This window comes from Cryptomeria japonica, chromosome 3 (genome assembly GCF_030272615.1).
Source record: "Cryptomeria japonica chromosome 3, Sugi_1.0, whole genome shotgun sequence".
Classification (NCBI taxonomy): domain Eukaryota; kingdom Viridiplantae; phylum Streptophyta; class Pinopsida; order Cupressales; family Cupressaceae; genus Cryptomeria; species Cryptomeria japonica.
In genome coordinates, this window is record NC_081407.1 from 814483099 (window position 1) to 814497781 (window position 14683).

Genomic DNA, 14683 nt, shown 5'->3' on the forward strand with positions numbered 1-14683 from the left:
GCAAGTTAGAGCATGAAAGTCTACAAATCTTGTTAAGACATCTAACAACAGAATCAACACTCATTCAAAAGGAAATTTCTTTTATCATAACTCCATCTAGAAACATCCATAAAAAATGATCAAAAAAGGGGCCTCATAAACTATCTAAGCCAGTCTTAAAAACTCTAGATGACAAATGTGCCAAATGAAAAATCTCACAACAAATGAACACAATGCTGAATGCATGATATTTTATTTGTAGTATCCAAAAACCAAAGAGAATAAGGTTGCCTTTTATGGACAATGCAAAATTACGACTCTTTTGTCCAACAAAAACATTTTGTTCTAGTTTTAGGATTAATAATCTTCTATAAATATTTTTGGCATATCATGAACAGGAGAGGAATAACATGGTGAGTTAGATTGTGAAGCTCTATAAACTTTGTTAGATGCAGAACAGAAGAACCAACATTCATTCAGAAGACTAGTATTAGACAGAAAAGAGTAGAATCGACATTTCTTCAGAAGACAATGATTAACCATAAAAGCGGAATCAACATTCATTAATAAAATAATGGCGTAAGTGTAAGGAAGTTTATCTCACCATGCCTGCCAATTGAGAAACATCCATTGAAAATGCCATAATAGCAGCACCACACCCAGTTAGTAATGTGCTATTAATGGGAACAAAAGTAGTTCTGTTGATTTCAGAGAAAAATGAAGGCAGTAATCCATCTCTAGCCATTGCCATCAATATTCTGGGCTGTCAAATAATACAAAATTACATAAGAAATCTGCATTCAGATAAAGTATCATATGCTAGCTCTATAATTTAAATATTGCTAAACCATCTCCACTTACTTAATCCAAGACTTTTTATTGAGGGTTATGAGAAACAGCATGTCATGCATGCATTGATATCATCTCTAGTCTAATTTACATACAAACGAAAAGGGCATTGTACTAACATTCCTGGGTGATCGAAAACAGAGAAGAAACTGATGGGAAAAATTGCACACTTCATCCGTGGCCAATAAGTGCTAGTAACAGGGCTGATAGATAAATGCACAAATTAACAGCAAACGGGGAATACATACAGAATCTTCCCTCTTTGCACAAAAGACACATCTACACAAAATCAATCTGATTTGCATAACTAGATTAAAAAATATTTAAATCAAACACATATATATTTAATAACAGAGCCAGCGCTAAAGACGTTTATTCTCAGTAATAACATTAGTAAGATGTTGACTTCGTAGATACTGGGGACAGAAATAAGTGAAAAAATGTGTGTTACGTATTATTCCCTAAATGCCTTGTGGATACATTGCTTAATAATAAATATTATAGGGTTGGTTTGTGCCCATAAATTCTAAAAACAGCTAAATTGTGTTTTATAACACGTTTTTATGGCTTAACATTACATTATTGTCCTAATATCACATTATGTCATCATCTCCGAGCATACACCAAAAACTATGCTTTACTTCCCTAGCTTGGTACCCCTGTCCCCAAACCAAAAACGTTTCAAGGACTCGGGGATGGCCAGGAAATGGATAGGGGACATAGAGGATGGCTACTTGTCCCCAAGACGGGCCAGGAGACATAGCTGTCCCCAAGATGGCCAGGAGATATAGTCGTCCCCAAGATGGCCAGGAAACATAGCCATCCCCAAGACGGCCAAGAGACGTCCAAATGTCCCCTAACATACTTGTTGTGGTGTTTTCACAACCCCATGGCAAATGGGGACCCCCACTTTTTCGCTTTTTAGGGTAGTTGTTTTGCTTAGATTGTCTTGGTTTAGCAATAATCTCTTGGTTTTAGCCTTTGCTTACGAGAGGGTGTTAGTCAAAATGCATAAGGTTGTCAAGTGGCAGAAAAAAGATCTTAAGTGTCAAGTCGCTTTGGCGTGTCGATTGGTCCTTCTAAGGTCAATTTTCCACTTTGCCTTATAAATTTTGAAGAAAAATGATAAAGTTATTGCAAATCAATGTGATTTTTGTGAAAGTCCAGATGGACTATGATTTTCCACTCTTAAGGACTCAAAACAATGCGAAACAAAGTTAAAAATCCTTAAAGTCCCAATGGAGATCATTTTTCCACTATGCAGAGAAGAGTTAAAATTCATTAGTCCCGATGGAATGGGATTCACCACTTTGCAAATGAATGAACAAAGTCATGTTTGAGCAATGTAAGTCATGAAAATCTGCTTTGTCCCGATGGGAAACATTTTTCCACTGAGAAATTAAGGTAAAATCAACACATTCCCGATTGAGGTTGCTTTTCCTCTCCATTTTAAGCACCAAATTATCTTTTTTTTTAGTTTGGGACATGTGTTTGGAATTTTTAATCCCGATGAGGGTCGTTTTTCCACTTGGAAAGAAAGTTTACCAAGGCAAAAAACGCATTTGTCTTGATGATCCACATTTTTCCACTCTTGGGACTTAGTTAATAAAAGAATGAAGGTGCCCAAGTGGAAAGTTCCGATAACATTGGATTTTTCACTCAGGAGAGAGCAATGAGTAAAAAAGGACAAAGAGTCCCAATGGAGGTCAGATTTCCACTCCAGGGACTTAGCTTACAAGAAGGTAAACTGAGTGGAATGTGGAGAGTCCAGAAGACGTTGAATTTTCCACATTAAAGGCAAAAGTCCCTATGGACTTTGATTTTCCGCTTGAAGCAATATTTTGTCCCACATGCACCACGATGTTGTAGGAAATGGAAGAAAAGTGAATAAGGCTGCAAGTGGGTGAGTGAGCAAAGGTAATACAAGTATTGATTAGTCCCTATGACCACTGAATCTCCACTCAAGGACAGATAAAGCAATTTTTTATAAGGACTGAATTGTCCTTATGGGGATCGAATCTCCACTCCATGGGAAAATGATCAATGCATCACAAAATTTCAGTGACAAAGTAGTCCCTATAGGGATCGATTTTCCACTTGGAGAGTAAATGATCAAGGTGATGCAAAAACAACATGGATATAATGTCCTGATGGAGGTCGATTCTCCACTTGGGACTGAGTTACAAGGATTTGACCAAAATTAAGTGTCCCAATGGAGATCGATTCTCCACCATTTCATTTGGTGGACAAAATAAAGGAAAATGAAGCTGAATTTAGATATCCTCATACATTCGTACATATCGTTTTTGGGACTAAGTTACAAGGATTTGACTAAAATAAAGTGTCCCAATGGAGATCGATCTCCACCATTTCATTTGGTGGACAAAACAAAGGAAAATGAAGCTGAATTTAGATATCCTCATACATATCGTTTTTTCTACCTTGCTGGGTTAACATTTTAATATCCCACATTTGCTGTGTGGTGACAATGAAAGATAAAATACTGAATAAAGTATCAGCCAGCAAGCATTAAAATGATTATTAAGTTGCTGATTTGATGCCAAGGGAGCTGGAAGGTGAAGGAAGGATTGAAATCGTTTAGGTCAGCTGGAAGAAAGGGAGGAGTTAAATTGCCTAAGACGTCAAGCTTAAGAATGCCACCATTAGGGACGTTTTGCAGCTCAGCTGAAGGCATCATTTCCAGCTATCATTTCAAGGGAAAACATCTCATTCCCAGCCAAGCAAATGCAGATTGCATCAACAATGAGGATTGTACAAGGAGAAGAATGACGTTCAGCTAATAAAAATACTTTCCAGGTTTTGTTTCAGACTTTTACACTCGGAAATCAGACTCAAGACAGCGAATTTGGTTGCAATATCATTCAAATTTCTGAGTTGAGAGGGCATTTTCAGACTTACAAATTAAAATTAGACCTCTCTTTAAGTCTGAAAAATCAGGTATCCTTAAGGCAAAATTTCCAAATTTAGATTGAGACCTTCACATTTTCCAGAAACGATGTTACATAGTTCCAATTTTCTGATTTTAGGTTGCAAAAAATCAATTGAAATCAGAACCTAAGTTAATTCTGGAAAGTTAATTGTTCAAATTACCTATCACAAGCTAGGACAAAAGTTACCCATGGGGAATGAGGACAAAGTAAGGAACATTGAGGTGTCCCAATGAGGATTGATTTTTCCACCCAAGGGTATGGAAAGCATTACAAGGTAAAATTTACTAAGACTGATTTTGTCACTATACCCATCGATTCTCCACTCCAAGGTTTAAGGCATCAAAATGAAGTGAAATTTGCTAAGAGCAAGGAGTACCTATGACCTCCAAATTTCCATTGTGAGAAAATGATCATGAAGATAGTGATAAATTTCAAGTACTGAACTAGTCCCTACAAGGATCGATTTCCCACCAAGGTTGAAACAAAGTTTATCTCATAGGTGTTCGATTCAATATTTGTTTGTTTTTTAGGTCTACTACAAGGAAGGAAAGCATGATGATCAAGGCTTGAAGTGAAAAGGGATGCAGCTTGCAGGGATACCAAGGGCTCAACACTTCAAAGCAACAAATGATGAAGGATCAGCTCCATGAGAACAAGCAAGTGAAATGCAAGAATGAAGAAACTTAAACAATGCTATGAGGAGGAATCCGGGTTCAAATTCAAGAAAAGATAAAGGTACGATTTGGAGAAAAGACTCTACAAGTGTATTGCAAGGACAACATCACATATGCAAATAAGGAAGATCAACATTTCAAGGAGTGGAAGAGGATTTCAAGACAAGGATTTCAAAAAGCAAAGATGAGGACTAGCTCAAACATGAAGAAAACTTCACTATGATGGTGAACGAATGAGGGAAAGACAAATCCAAGACATGATCACAAGGAATTCCGAACATCATGAAGAATGTTCAAGGCAAATTGATTAAGTCTACAAGGTAAGCTAAGGTGGTATTCCAGTCACCATTCGTTCAATCAAACGGTACCAAGTCAGCATTCATTCAAGGATGGAACAAGTGACACCTAGCGCTACATCAAATATTATTTATCTTACCTATCCTCATCTCTCATTGGCCAATGTAATGGTGGTTGTAACAAACCCTAATTAGGGTTTTATCTTGTAATCTTGGCTATTGATTATGAATCAATCTCAGTCGTTCATTGTAATGAGACCTCTATATAAGGCTCAGCTCTCTTATTTGTAAAGGCTAATGTTAGAAGAGTAGAAGAATAGTTGCTAAGGCAATTAGGAATTAGAAGTTAGAGTAGAACTAGATTAGGAGAGAAGGTAAAGATTGTTGCCAAGATCTTGTTCCAAGGGACATATTGTTTTTCATTGAAGTTATGGTGAATTTCGTATGTTGATTTAACATGTTGCATGGTCTCTACTCATTTGTTTTAATGTTGGTTAATTGAATGAAAGATTTTGTGGATGATTAATGGTGAAATTAGCATATCCATACTACTAGCAGTTTGCTGATTGTAAACTTTCCTTGCATGGTCAACTGGAATCCTTATTCAAGCTTAACTTCAATTGCTATTCATACATTGATATGCATTGCCTTGATGGTATCCATGTTGTTAGTAATTTGAACATCATATACTTACCTTAGAAGATTGCACTAGCTTTGTGGAGTTGTTCATTGATGTCAAAGCAAAGTCTAGTAGAGTCTCACCAAGTTATCCAATACATCCTACATTCTAGGAGTAGATTAGTCTTCCTAAACCCTTCCCCTTTTGTCCTCTTTTCAATTCAAGTTAGTTTAGGAGAGAAAGCATCACAAGATTGCAATATCAGATGATCAAGTACCAGGAACATTCAAGCATTCATATGCAACACAAGTCCCCTTGTGATTCCAGCATTATCACATCAAACCACTGAGCTTATCCACACATCAAGATCTGACATTTCGAAACCTTGGAGTTGTCTCGTTTGATTGCAAAGCATAGCATTAGAGAGACTTTGTTCGAGAGAGGATAAGATACCTGTTGTGATGTTTTCACACATCGCCCCATTGCAAATGGGGACCCCTGCTTTTTTGCTTTCTAGGGTTTGTTTTCTAGGTCTTTTAGGGTTTTTGTCAATTGGCCTTTGCATTTTGAGTGTCGCCAAGGAGATCACCTGGATGGCACGTCCTGCTTGAGTGATGTCCTGATCCTGAAATTTGTCTAAGTTTGGAATGTCTTGAAATTTGGCTAAGTCCTGATCCTGAAAATTGGCTAAGTCCTGATCCTGAAAATTGGCTAAGTCTAGAATGCCCTGATCCTGAAATTTGACTAAGTCTGGAAACTGAAAAACCTCAAAAAATTAGATTTTGCAATATAGCTCCTGGAGGTCTAAAACCACTCTCAAACATCCTGAAACTATATATGGAATATAACTTTTCTTATACTTAAATGTTATATTCCATAAAAATTATCCTGATAGAGAGTTCAAAAAGTCAAATTTCGCTCCTGACCCTCTCAGGAGGTCCAAAGCAAATCTCGCCCCTGACCCTTTCAGAGGGTCCAAGGCGAAAATCAACCTAGGACTCATTCCTGGCCTTATTCGACCAAATTTTGATTTGCAAAGCATTTTGTTTGGACTTTGGAATTGATTGAACACCTTGAAGAAAATGATGAAATTTGGCCAAGATTAGAAATTTCGCTCCTGACCCTTGCTGAGGGTCCAGAGCGAAATTCATTGTAGATTTCGTTTGCCAACTTGCTTGAATTTGAAACCTTGTTCCTGGCCTTGAAAATGATCTTACCTTGCCCTGTGAAGTGATTAGAAACTTAAATTTTGGATGGATTAGCTAGAAAGGATAAAATTGCTCCTGTCCCTCTCTGAGGGACCAGGGCGAAAAACCTAATATCCAGTCCTTCTCGCCAAGTTTGGACAAATCTAAGCCAAGGAGCAAGTTTGAAATGATGTTCAAAATGCCTTGAAGTGGAATTGAGATGCAAGGATTACAAATTTTGATGACAATTTGCAAATTCGCTCCTGTCCCTCTCCAAGGGTCCAGGGCGAAATTTCTAAGTGTGCCCACTTACCTTGCATTTCGAGATAACTTTTTGTTTCCAAGACTCAAAAGGGAGTGAAGAATGATGTTCTACACCTTGAGGGTAATTTGAAGGTTGAAGTGACTAAGGATTTGTGCAAAGGACTCAAAAGCGCTCCTGTCCCTCACTGAAGGACCATGGCGATTTTTTGCAAAACCAATAACTTCTCTCCAAGATTACGCTAAGGCAAGGTTGTGCAAGGGTGGAAAGGGTCTTCTAAAGCGTGATGATCAAGGATTTGACTTCAAAACTTGATAATCCTAGGCTAAAATACAAAAGTCGCTCCTGTCCTTCACTAGAGGCCCAAGGCGAAAATCTTTGAAACACCTATTTTGCCTTGCAAAAAGCAAACTAAACGTGTATGGAATGGATGAGAGAGATCATTACTTACCCCACAATGAGAGTTGGCAATTAAAGGATGAAAGATTAAGAGCAAAAGTGAAAAGGCGCTCCTGTCCCTCTCCAAGGGTCCAGGGCAAAAAAGGTCCTAATGCACTTCCCTCCTAGAGATCAAGTGAAATTAAACTCAAGATTCCAATTAAAAATGCCGTTTTAATGCCTAGATGAAGTTTCGGACAAGAAAAATGAGGAATGCAAGGCCTAAATTGAAAGTTCGCTCCGAAGGGTCCAGGGCGAAATTAATGGTATTCTTTATTTTTTTTACCATATTTGAAGCGTTGATATCTTCCAAATTGCATTAGATGCCAAATTGCTAACTTCGAAATATTTGGAAAAATTAAATTAAATTGGCATTCAATAAAAGACACATTGGCACTTAATAAATTAATTTTGAGCCTCAAAAAATCGAATTTCTATTATAAAGGCATTTACAATTAATTTTTGTGAAATTAAAATTAAAAATGGAGCGCTTGAGGTCTTATTTTTAAGTCGGCCTCTCCTTTTTGCAAATTTATTTATTTTTTAGGCCTATTTTGACAAGTCGGCCTAGGGGGAGCAAGGTGGTGAGCGCTCTATATATTGGAGGTGTTTTTCCATCATCCAAATCATTCACTCATTGCTTCAAGTGCGAATTTGGAGAGCAAAAAGAAGGTGCAAAATCTAGCTGGAGTGGAGCGAATTTCTACTAAGTGTGGAGACTAAGGAGGGCGAAATTCATTTTGAAGGCTATTGGAGAGGCGAATTTCTTGCTAGATTGGAGGATAATTTCCAGATTTTTTAAGAGGCTGGTGGAGTTTATTCTTTTCCAAGCAAGAGGAGGCGCAATTTTTTCAAGAGAAGGCTTTGATATACACTTTGCCTAGCGAAATCTATTTTTTACATCATTTCTTAGAGTTTAAAACTCAAGAGGAGGTATGGCGAAATCATCTTAACACCCTTGTTCAAGGTTTGATTTTTAGACATTTTTTGGAAAAATCTAAGTATTACATGGTTAATTAGGAAATGATAACTCAAGATTTATCATGAAGTTTCCTAATTAAAATCTTGAATCTTCCTTTTAAGTTTAATTTCTAGACTTCAAGATGTATTACTAATTTTGAAATGTTGTATAGGTATCAAGATGGCGACTCCAAAGCCTGGAGGATCTACAAGTCGACAAGTTCTCATCAAGGACGATCAAGCAAGGACAAGGGCGACCTCCTCTAGTCTAGCATTGACAAGGACGGCCTTCTTCGGACTAACATCATCAAGGGCGACCTCTTCCAATCCAGCATTCCAAGGCGAGGTACATCATCATCGTGCACATCAAAGACAAGAGAAGTCAGAGCAAGGGTTCGTTGAAGAAGCAGATAGTTCCAGATGAATTAATTAAAGCTAGCTTCTCAACAACATCAAATCGAATATCTACCAAGTTACAAGTGTCAGACAAGGTGGCATCCTAGTCATCACTTCTCCAGTCAGTGTGGTCCACCTCAGCATGTCCAGATTCAATGTACCTAACTCATGGAAGGTGGCACAAACTTCGATGTACCTACCCCAGCTATCCATTGGTTGAATTTTCTAGAGAAGACATGTGTCCAATTAATACAATTATTTCATTGGTCGAGCATTAAATGTTATGTAATGGTTGTAACAAACCCTAATTAGGGTTTTCATTTTTGAATCTTGGCCATTAATCTTGAATTGATCTAAGCCATCGAATTGTATTGAGGGCACTATATAAGCCCTGGCATTTCATTTGTAAAGGCTAACAGAATAGAGTTAGTGAATAGAGAGTAGTTAGAAAGTGATTAGTAGTTGATAGAATAGCAATTAGAGTAGAGTAGAGAGAGAAGGCAAAGATTGTTGCCAAGAGGTTGTTGTAAAAGACTTGTGAAACTTCATTGAAGAAATGGTGAAATTTATGGGTCGATTCAACAATTTGCATGGTCTCTATACTTCTCATGTTTGATTTTATGTTATTAGATGAGTGGAAGAAATGTGTTTGATTGATGGTGAAATTCGTACATCCATACTACTAGCAGTTTGTTGATTGCAGACTTGCCTTGTGTAGTCAACTGGAATCATTCAGCTTAAGCTTAACTTCAATTGTCGCTTCTTCATTGATATGCATCAACCTGATGGTGTCTATGCCTGCAGTGATGATTTGAACATCATAAAGCTTTCCTTCAAAGATCGCACTAACCTTGTGGAGATGGTCCTGGGATGTCAAAACAAGACTTAGTTAGAATTTCATCAAAGATCATTCATTGCTCCTACATTCTTAGTATTAAAATTAGATCCTTTCCTCACCCTCATCTTTTTTCCTTTTTTTCAAATCAAAGCTAGTAAGAGCCTGTGTTCCAGCAATATTCAAAGTAGATCAGACGTTCAATCATCAAATGTAAGTCCCCTTGTGATTCCAGCAAATCACATCATACCACTGGTGCTTTGTCCACACGTAGAGATCCTATATCGAAGAACCTTGAAGTCACCCTGATTGATCCTTTTCGCAATATCTTCAGCATTCAGAGGCTTTACTCAAGAGAGGATAAGGTACCCTTGGGTATTTTATTCTGTGTTTGATAGTGTACAAAATACACGTCAACAATACCTTGGTATTTTATTCTGTGTTTGAGTTGCATAAAAAACACATCAACAATACCCAAGCACAATTTTATGTAAATTAAAAAAAAAAACTTACAACCTTTCAATGCTTGTTTGATTTATAACATACCCATTAGGATTTACAAAAAAAATATGAAAATTGTGCCCCCAGACCCCACGAGGGGCATTGCCCCAAACCCCTCCAAGGGGCGCTACCCCTTGATCCCATTGGGAGTGTTGCCCCCAAACTCCCATCAACTATAAGTCTAACCAAGTATTAGACCAATGATGAATCATGATCACAAAATCTGCAAAATACACATCCCCTATTGCAAATCTCTACATCTTCACAGTCAAAGACACAATCAAGGATTATCTTGATAGTGGAGAACTTGTTTACTATACAAGGACTGCCACAGACAAAGTTGGCATGCAATAGTCCATGTTCATCATACTGTTGAATACAACTTCATAATGCAAAAATAGTAAAATACCCATGATTCCTATTCAATTACCCATGCTCACAAAGTTTCTATAATGTCTATGATGAATGCTTTGTCAATGTTATGATATAAAGATTAGAAATTTCTCTATATTTTTAAAAATTACCTATTTTTCAATAGTCGTCCCCTACCATCCTCTAAAAATTGGCCCAAAAGAACCCTCATAACGGAAACATATCTCGCCATCCCCTGCCGCCCCCATCCTTGAAACTCTGTGGACATTTGTCCTATATTTTTACACTAATGTCCCCAATTTTTACACTATATTGTTATGTGATCGTTTGGCTAGTTTTCAGGGTTTCCCATAAGCCTTTAGATGTGCTAGGAAGAACTTCAAGGATCTTGGAGAGCTAGGGTTCAATTTTCCTTGGCTTTCGATGATAGTGTGGTGATTAGTTGATGTTCTTGTTTGTTGCAAAAAAAATTGTAGCATTTTTGGCCTTCTTGGTTGTTCTCCATAGTTCTTGGAGAACACTACTATTTTTAGTAAGTGCCCATTTTGGCACCCAGCATCACTCTTCAACACCAGTTGCCAGTTGCCACTTGTCATGATCAATTTCAGTATTTGATGGCTTGCAATGCTTTCCACAATGCAATCGGGATTATTCAAGTATTACACTAAATTTATAAAGTAACATTATATTATTTACTTCAGTGTTTTAATTTTAAGAATGTTATCTCCCCTCAAATTGGACACCTAGGGGAAAAGGGGATTTGGACTTAGTTAATTTAAAATTGTCATAGGCTTTTTAAAATGAAATGAATTGATTTGAATTTTAAATTCTTTCTATTCCCCTCCAACTCTGTAAGAGGAGGATTGGAGCTCTCGTTTGGTTTATTGAAGAGTGTACACATAAAGGATGTTGCTGGAGAGAACAGAGAGTTCTTCCAGGAATTGATTGAGGATAAATACCCTTATCAAATCACTAGTTTCAGTGGTGAAAGAGCCATCCTAGCTGATTGGTGTGATTTCACATAGGAATAGCCCATGCTTTTCACATGTTTTTTCAGTTCCGGAGTTTCGGGTAAAATGAAGATTTACATAGTTTTTTGATGGAAGATCGAAATTTGCCTTTCTGGTAATTTTGCAGTAATATTGTGGTACGTTTGGAGTGTTCATTTCCAAGGGTTTGGAGCTGGCCATACTACTGCCCTAGGGCAGGACAAGGGAGCAAAACTATCCAGTGCTGATTGAGTTGTGTTTGCCTCTGCTAGGCAATCAATTTGAGCCACATTTAAGAGGTTTTACTTGCTGGTATTATTTCTTAGGAGTGTCATACAAATCATCAGGCCATGCAGGTGCATGTTGAGTATAGCGTGAGGGTTCCAGTATTAGCCACTTAGGTCTTTGGAGTCACTTTCAGTTCAAGAAGGACGCCTAGCTGGTTTGTATGCTTGAAAACATATTTGTGGGTGGTGAGACTTCATCTTAGTGAATATTTAATTAATTTATTAAGGCAAATCACCCTTACTGGTACTAGCATCACATTTAGTGTTAAGAGCTTTCTGAATTTAATTGTTAGTGGTTTTTGGAGGCTAGAGATGTACTCTGGAAAGAAAGGTGCAAGATTAAGATTTGTAAGGGGTGGTCAATGCTTGTGGGTGATTGATTTGTGGGGATATTCTTGTTGTCGGGGACTGAAAACAATCTTTTATTAGCCTTGGCAATACTCAGACCTGTTCAACAGTCCTGTCGAAGTGAATTCCTTGGCTTATCCTAGTGCTGGGTGGTTGTGAATGTTTCGTATGCCTTTGCCATAGCTGAGAATTGTTTTCAATGGTGGATTTGGTGAGTTTTTTAGAGGTTATCAAGGGAAACACACCCATTAACTTGCTACAGCAGGTCTGCAACTTCTGTCCTTTCTATGATGAGGTATTTTCATTATGCTTATACTTATAATCCAGTTTATGTAGCAACTTTGAACTGTCCTGGAGGTTGCTGGGTGCATAAATTGCTGGTCTGCATCTTGGTGCTGAGTTTTATGCTTGTTTGGAGGGGTGGTTGGGAGGTTTTATGGCTGCCAAGACCTTGTAAAGGTGAACAGTAGGCTGTTAAAAACATTACAGTTAATTTGCAGACTGACATCAGACAACAATATTGCCTTTTCGAAGGTACCCTTTCATCTAGGTGTGACATATTTTCTAGCAAGTTTCTTGTAACAGCAGTTGAAACAATGATAACATTTTCGAATCAGACTTTGTAACAGCAGTGATCAACCATTTGCAATTTATGTTCTATTTTATTGTCAAATTTCCAAAAAAAAAGGGTAGGTGTTTTTTAAGATATCCACAAAGAAAAAAATAACTTTATAGACTTTACCAGTTTAAAAGTATAATTAAGTTATCTTAATCATAAACTTATTTCCCTCAAAAGAAACCATACAATATGTCAATATCAAATCAACTATTCGAAGCAAATAATTCGCCGTAAACCTAATAAATTGTCACAAATAATGTTTCAGCAAGATATTACGAAATAAAAAGGAATTCTTAAAAAAGGGGAAATGGAAAAAAAAGAAAAAAATTGTTGCATTATGAAACCCTAAATTATGGTTGTGGGAGTTTGTGGGGTTGGAACTTGAGAGAATTTCCTGAGAAGTGGGAGAGACTCTACGCAAATAAGTGAGCTTTGGCATGCATGGAGCCTTGAGGGGGCATAGTGGCCACTACACATGGAATTAATAAAGGATTGGTTATCCATTTCGGACAGCATGGAAAGGAGACAGATGTCATGGGGAGAAGAAGAAAAGAACAAGATGAAAGGAGAAAAGGAAAGAGGGAGGATGAAACCAATCGACTCCATACTTGATATTGTCATGGCTTTTTACAAAACAATTATCTATGAAGAGGATATTTCGCATACATACCTACCAGGGCAATTGCAATGATAACATCTGATTCAGGATGTCAGTGGAAATATTTTCCACAGAACGTTCTATGCAAAGATTCATATTAAATTTGGGATAAAAATGCCATAGAGAGGCTCTGCAAACTGTTAAAGGAAATAGGAGAGAACACAAAGAGTTTGTATTAGGACATTTTTTTATTTATTTCAAAGGAATGATATTAATTCCAATGGTCTAGGTATGACTCTCAGTCTCCATATGTGTGTGTGTGCTATATTTTGTATCTAGGTTATATGACATGCCAAGAATGAGATTTATTATTTTTTCTAGCTTAATTATTATGTAACTAATTTTTACCATATAGCCTATGCATAATTTGCTTTACTATGACTTCATAATTATGGTCATTGAGAATGGTGGTAATCAATGCATTGTCACCTAAAACATTGCTTTCTTTATTGATCAATAACCTTGCAATGATTTTCATAGCTTGAAGGTCCCATCCCTCTTGAATGATATGAATGGGAGATGATCCTCAGTATCTGTCTTATCTGGCCGGTCTTGTGGTGGGAAATATGAATTCATGTCCCCCAACCTGTTCCTAGTTAATTATATCTTACCCTTCATCTATCAAATGAGTTTAACATATTTTGATAACAGGCACTTGTTGCCTTGTTCCTAACCTATTGTAGACTGAGATCAACAAAGAAGCAATTAAGCCTTGGAAGGTATTTATCATTGAATGTCGCATCATATTGAGGAAGGGGATGTCTTGATTATGGTAGTTGTAACTTGTAAAGATATATAAACATCATTACCCAAATTTCAAGATATTTAGTGATGAAAGAAGAATCTAGATACCATCTCTGATCTCCAATGTGCCCTGTTTCATTTTACTAGATGTTCCCTTACTCTGTGAGTCATGCTTTCTCTGCTGAGGTGAGAAATGATTCTCAAGCTCAGGCCAGGTTGAGTTGTCAATTGAAGGGGAAGCTCATTCAGGGAGTAAACAGAGATTGCTAGGGAAATTCTTTTAAAGATGAACAGAACATGATATGAGAGGAGATTCATGAAAAAATAATCCAATATTGATGATCACAACCAATGCTAGATATGCACAAGTTGGACTTACTGAAAAAGCCCTGGATATTTTGAGGCAAATGAATTTAACTGGTATAATGTCAGATTCGTCAACTTCTGACAGCACCCTACTAGAATGTACCGATCTTGGAGCACTGGAACAAAGAAAGTGATTCTCCATGTGATATGAATGTGACAGCTATAATTGACATGTTGCCAAATTGTGGAAGTAAACAGAAGGGGCATTAATTGGTAGTCAATTGAATAAATCCATTGTGGTTTCAAGCACTAAAATCTTTGTATAATTTGCAAAAGATGAGATTGTTGATGAAGCCTTAATTTTTTTTCCAATCACAGTTAAGAGGTGTAAGGTCAGACCCATTAATTTCAGC

General features: G+C 37.2%; 1 protein-coding gene across 2 annotated transcripts in view; it reads right to left on the minus strand.

Annotated features, from left to right (window-relative positions):
• Positions 1 to 14683, minus strand: part of LOC131068896 (cationic amino acid transporter 4, vacuolar) — a 34002-nt gene that overhangs the window by 3700 nt on the left and 15619 nt on the right. For both annotated transcript variants that reach the window (XM_058004178.2, XM_058004179.1), the window contains one exon: positions 584 to 742. In XM_058004178.2, coding sequence (XP_057860161.1) covers positions 584 to 742 — 159 coding nt within the window. The remainder of the gene's footprint in view (positions 1 to 583; positions 743 to 14683) is intronic.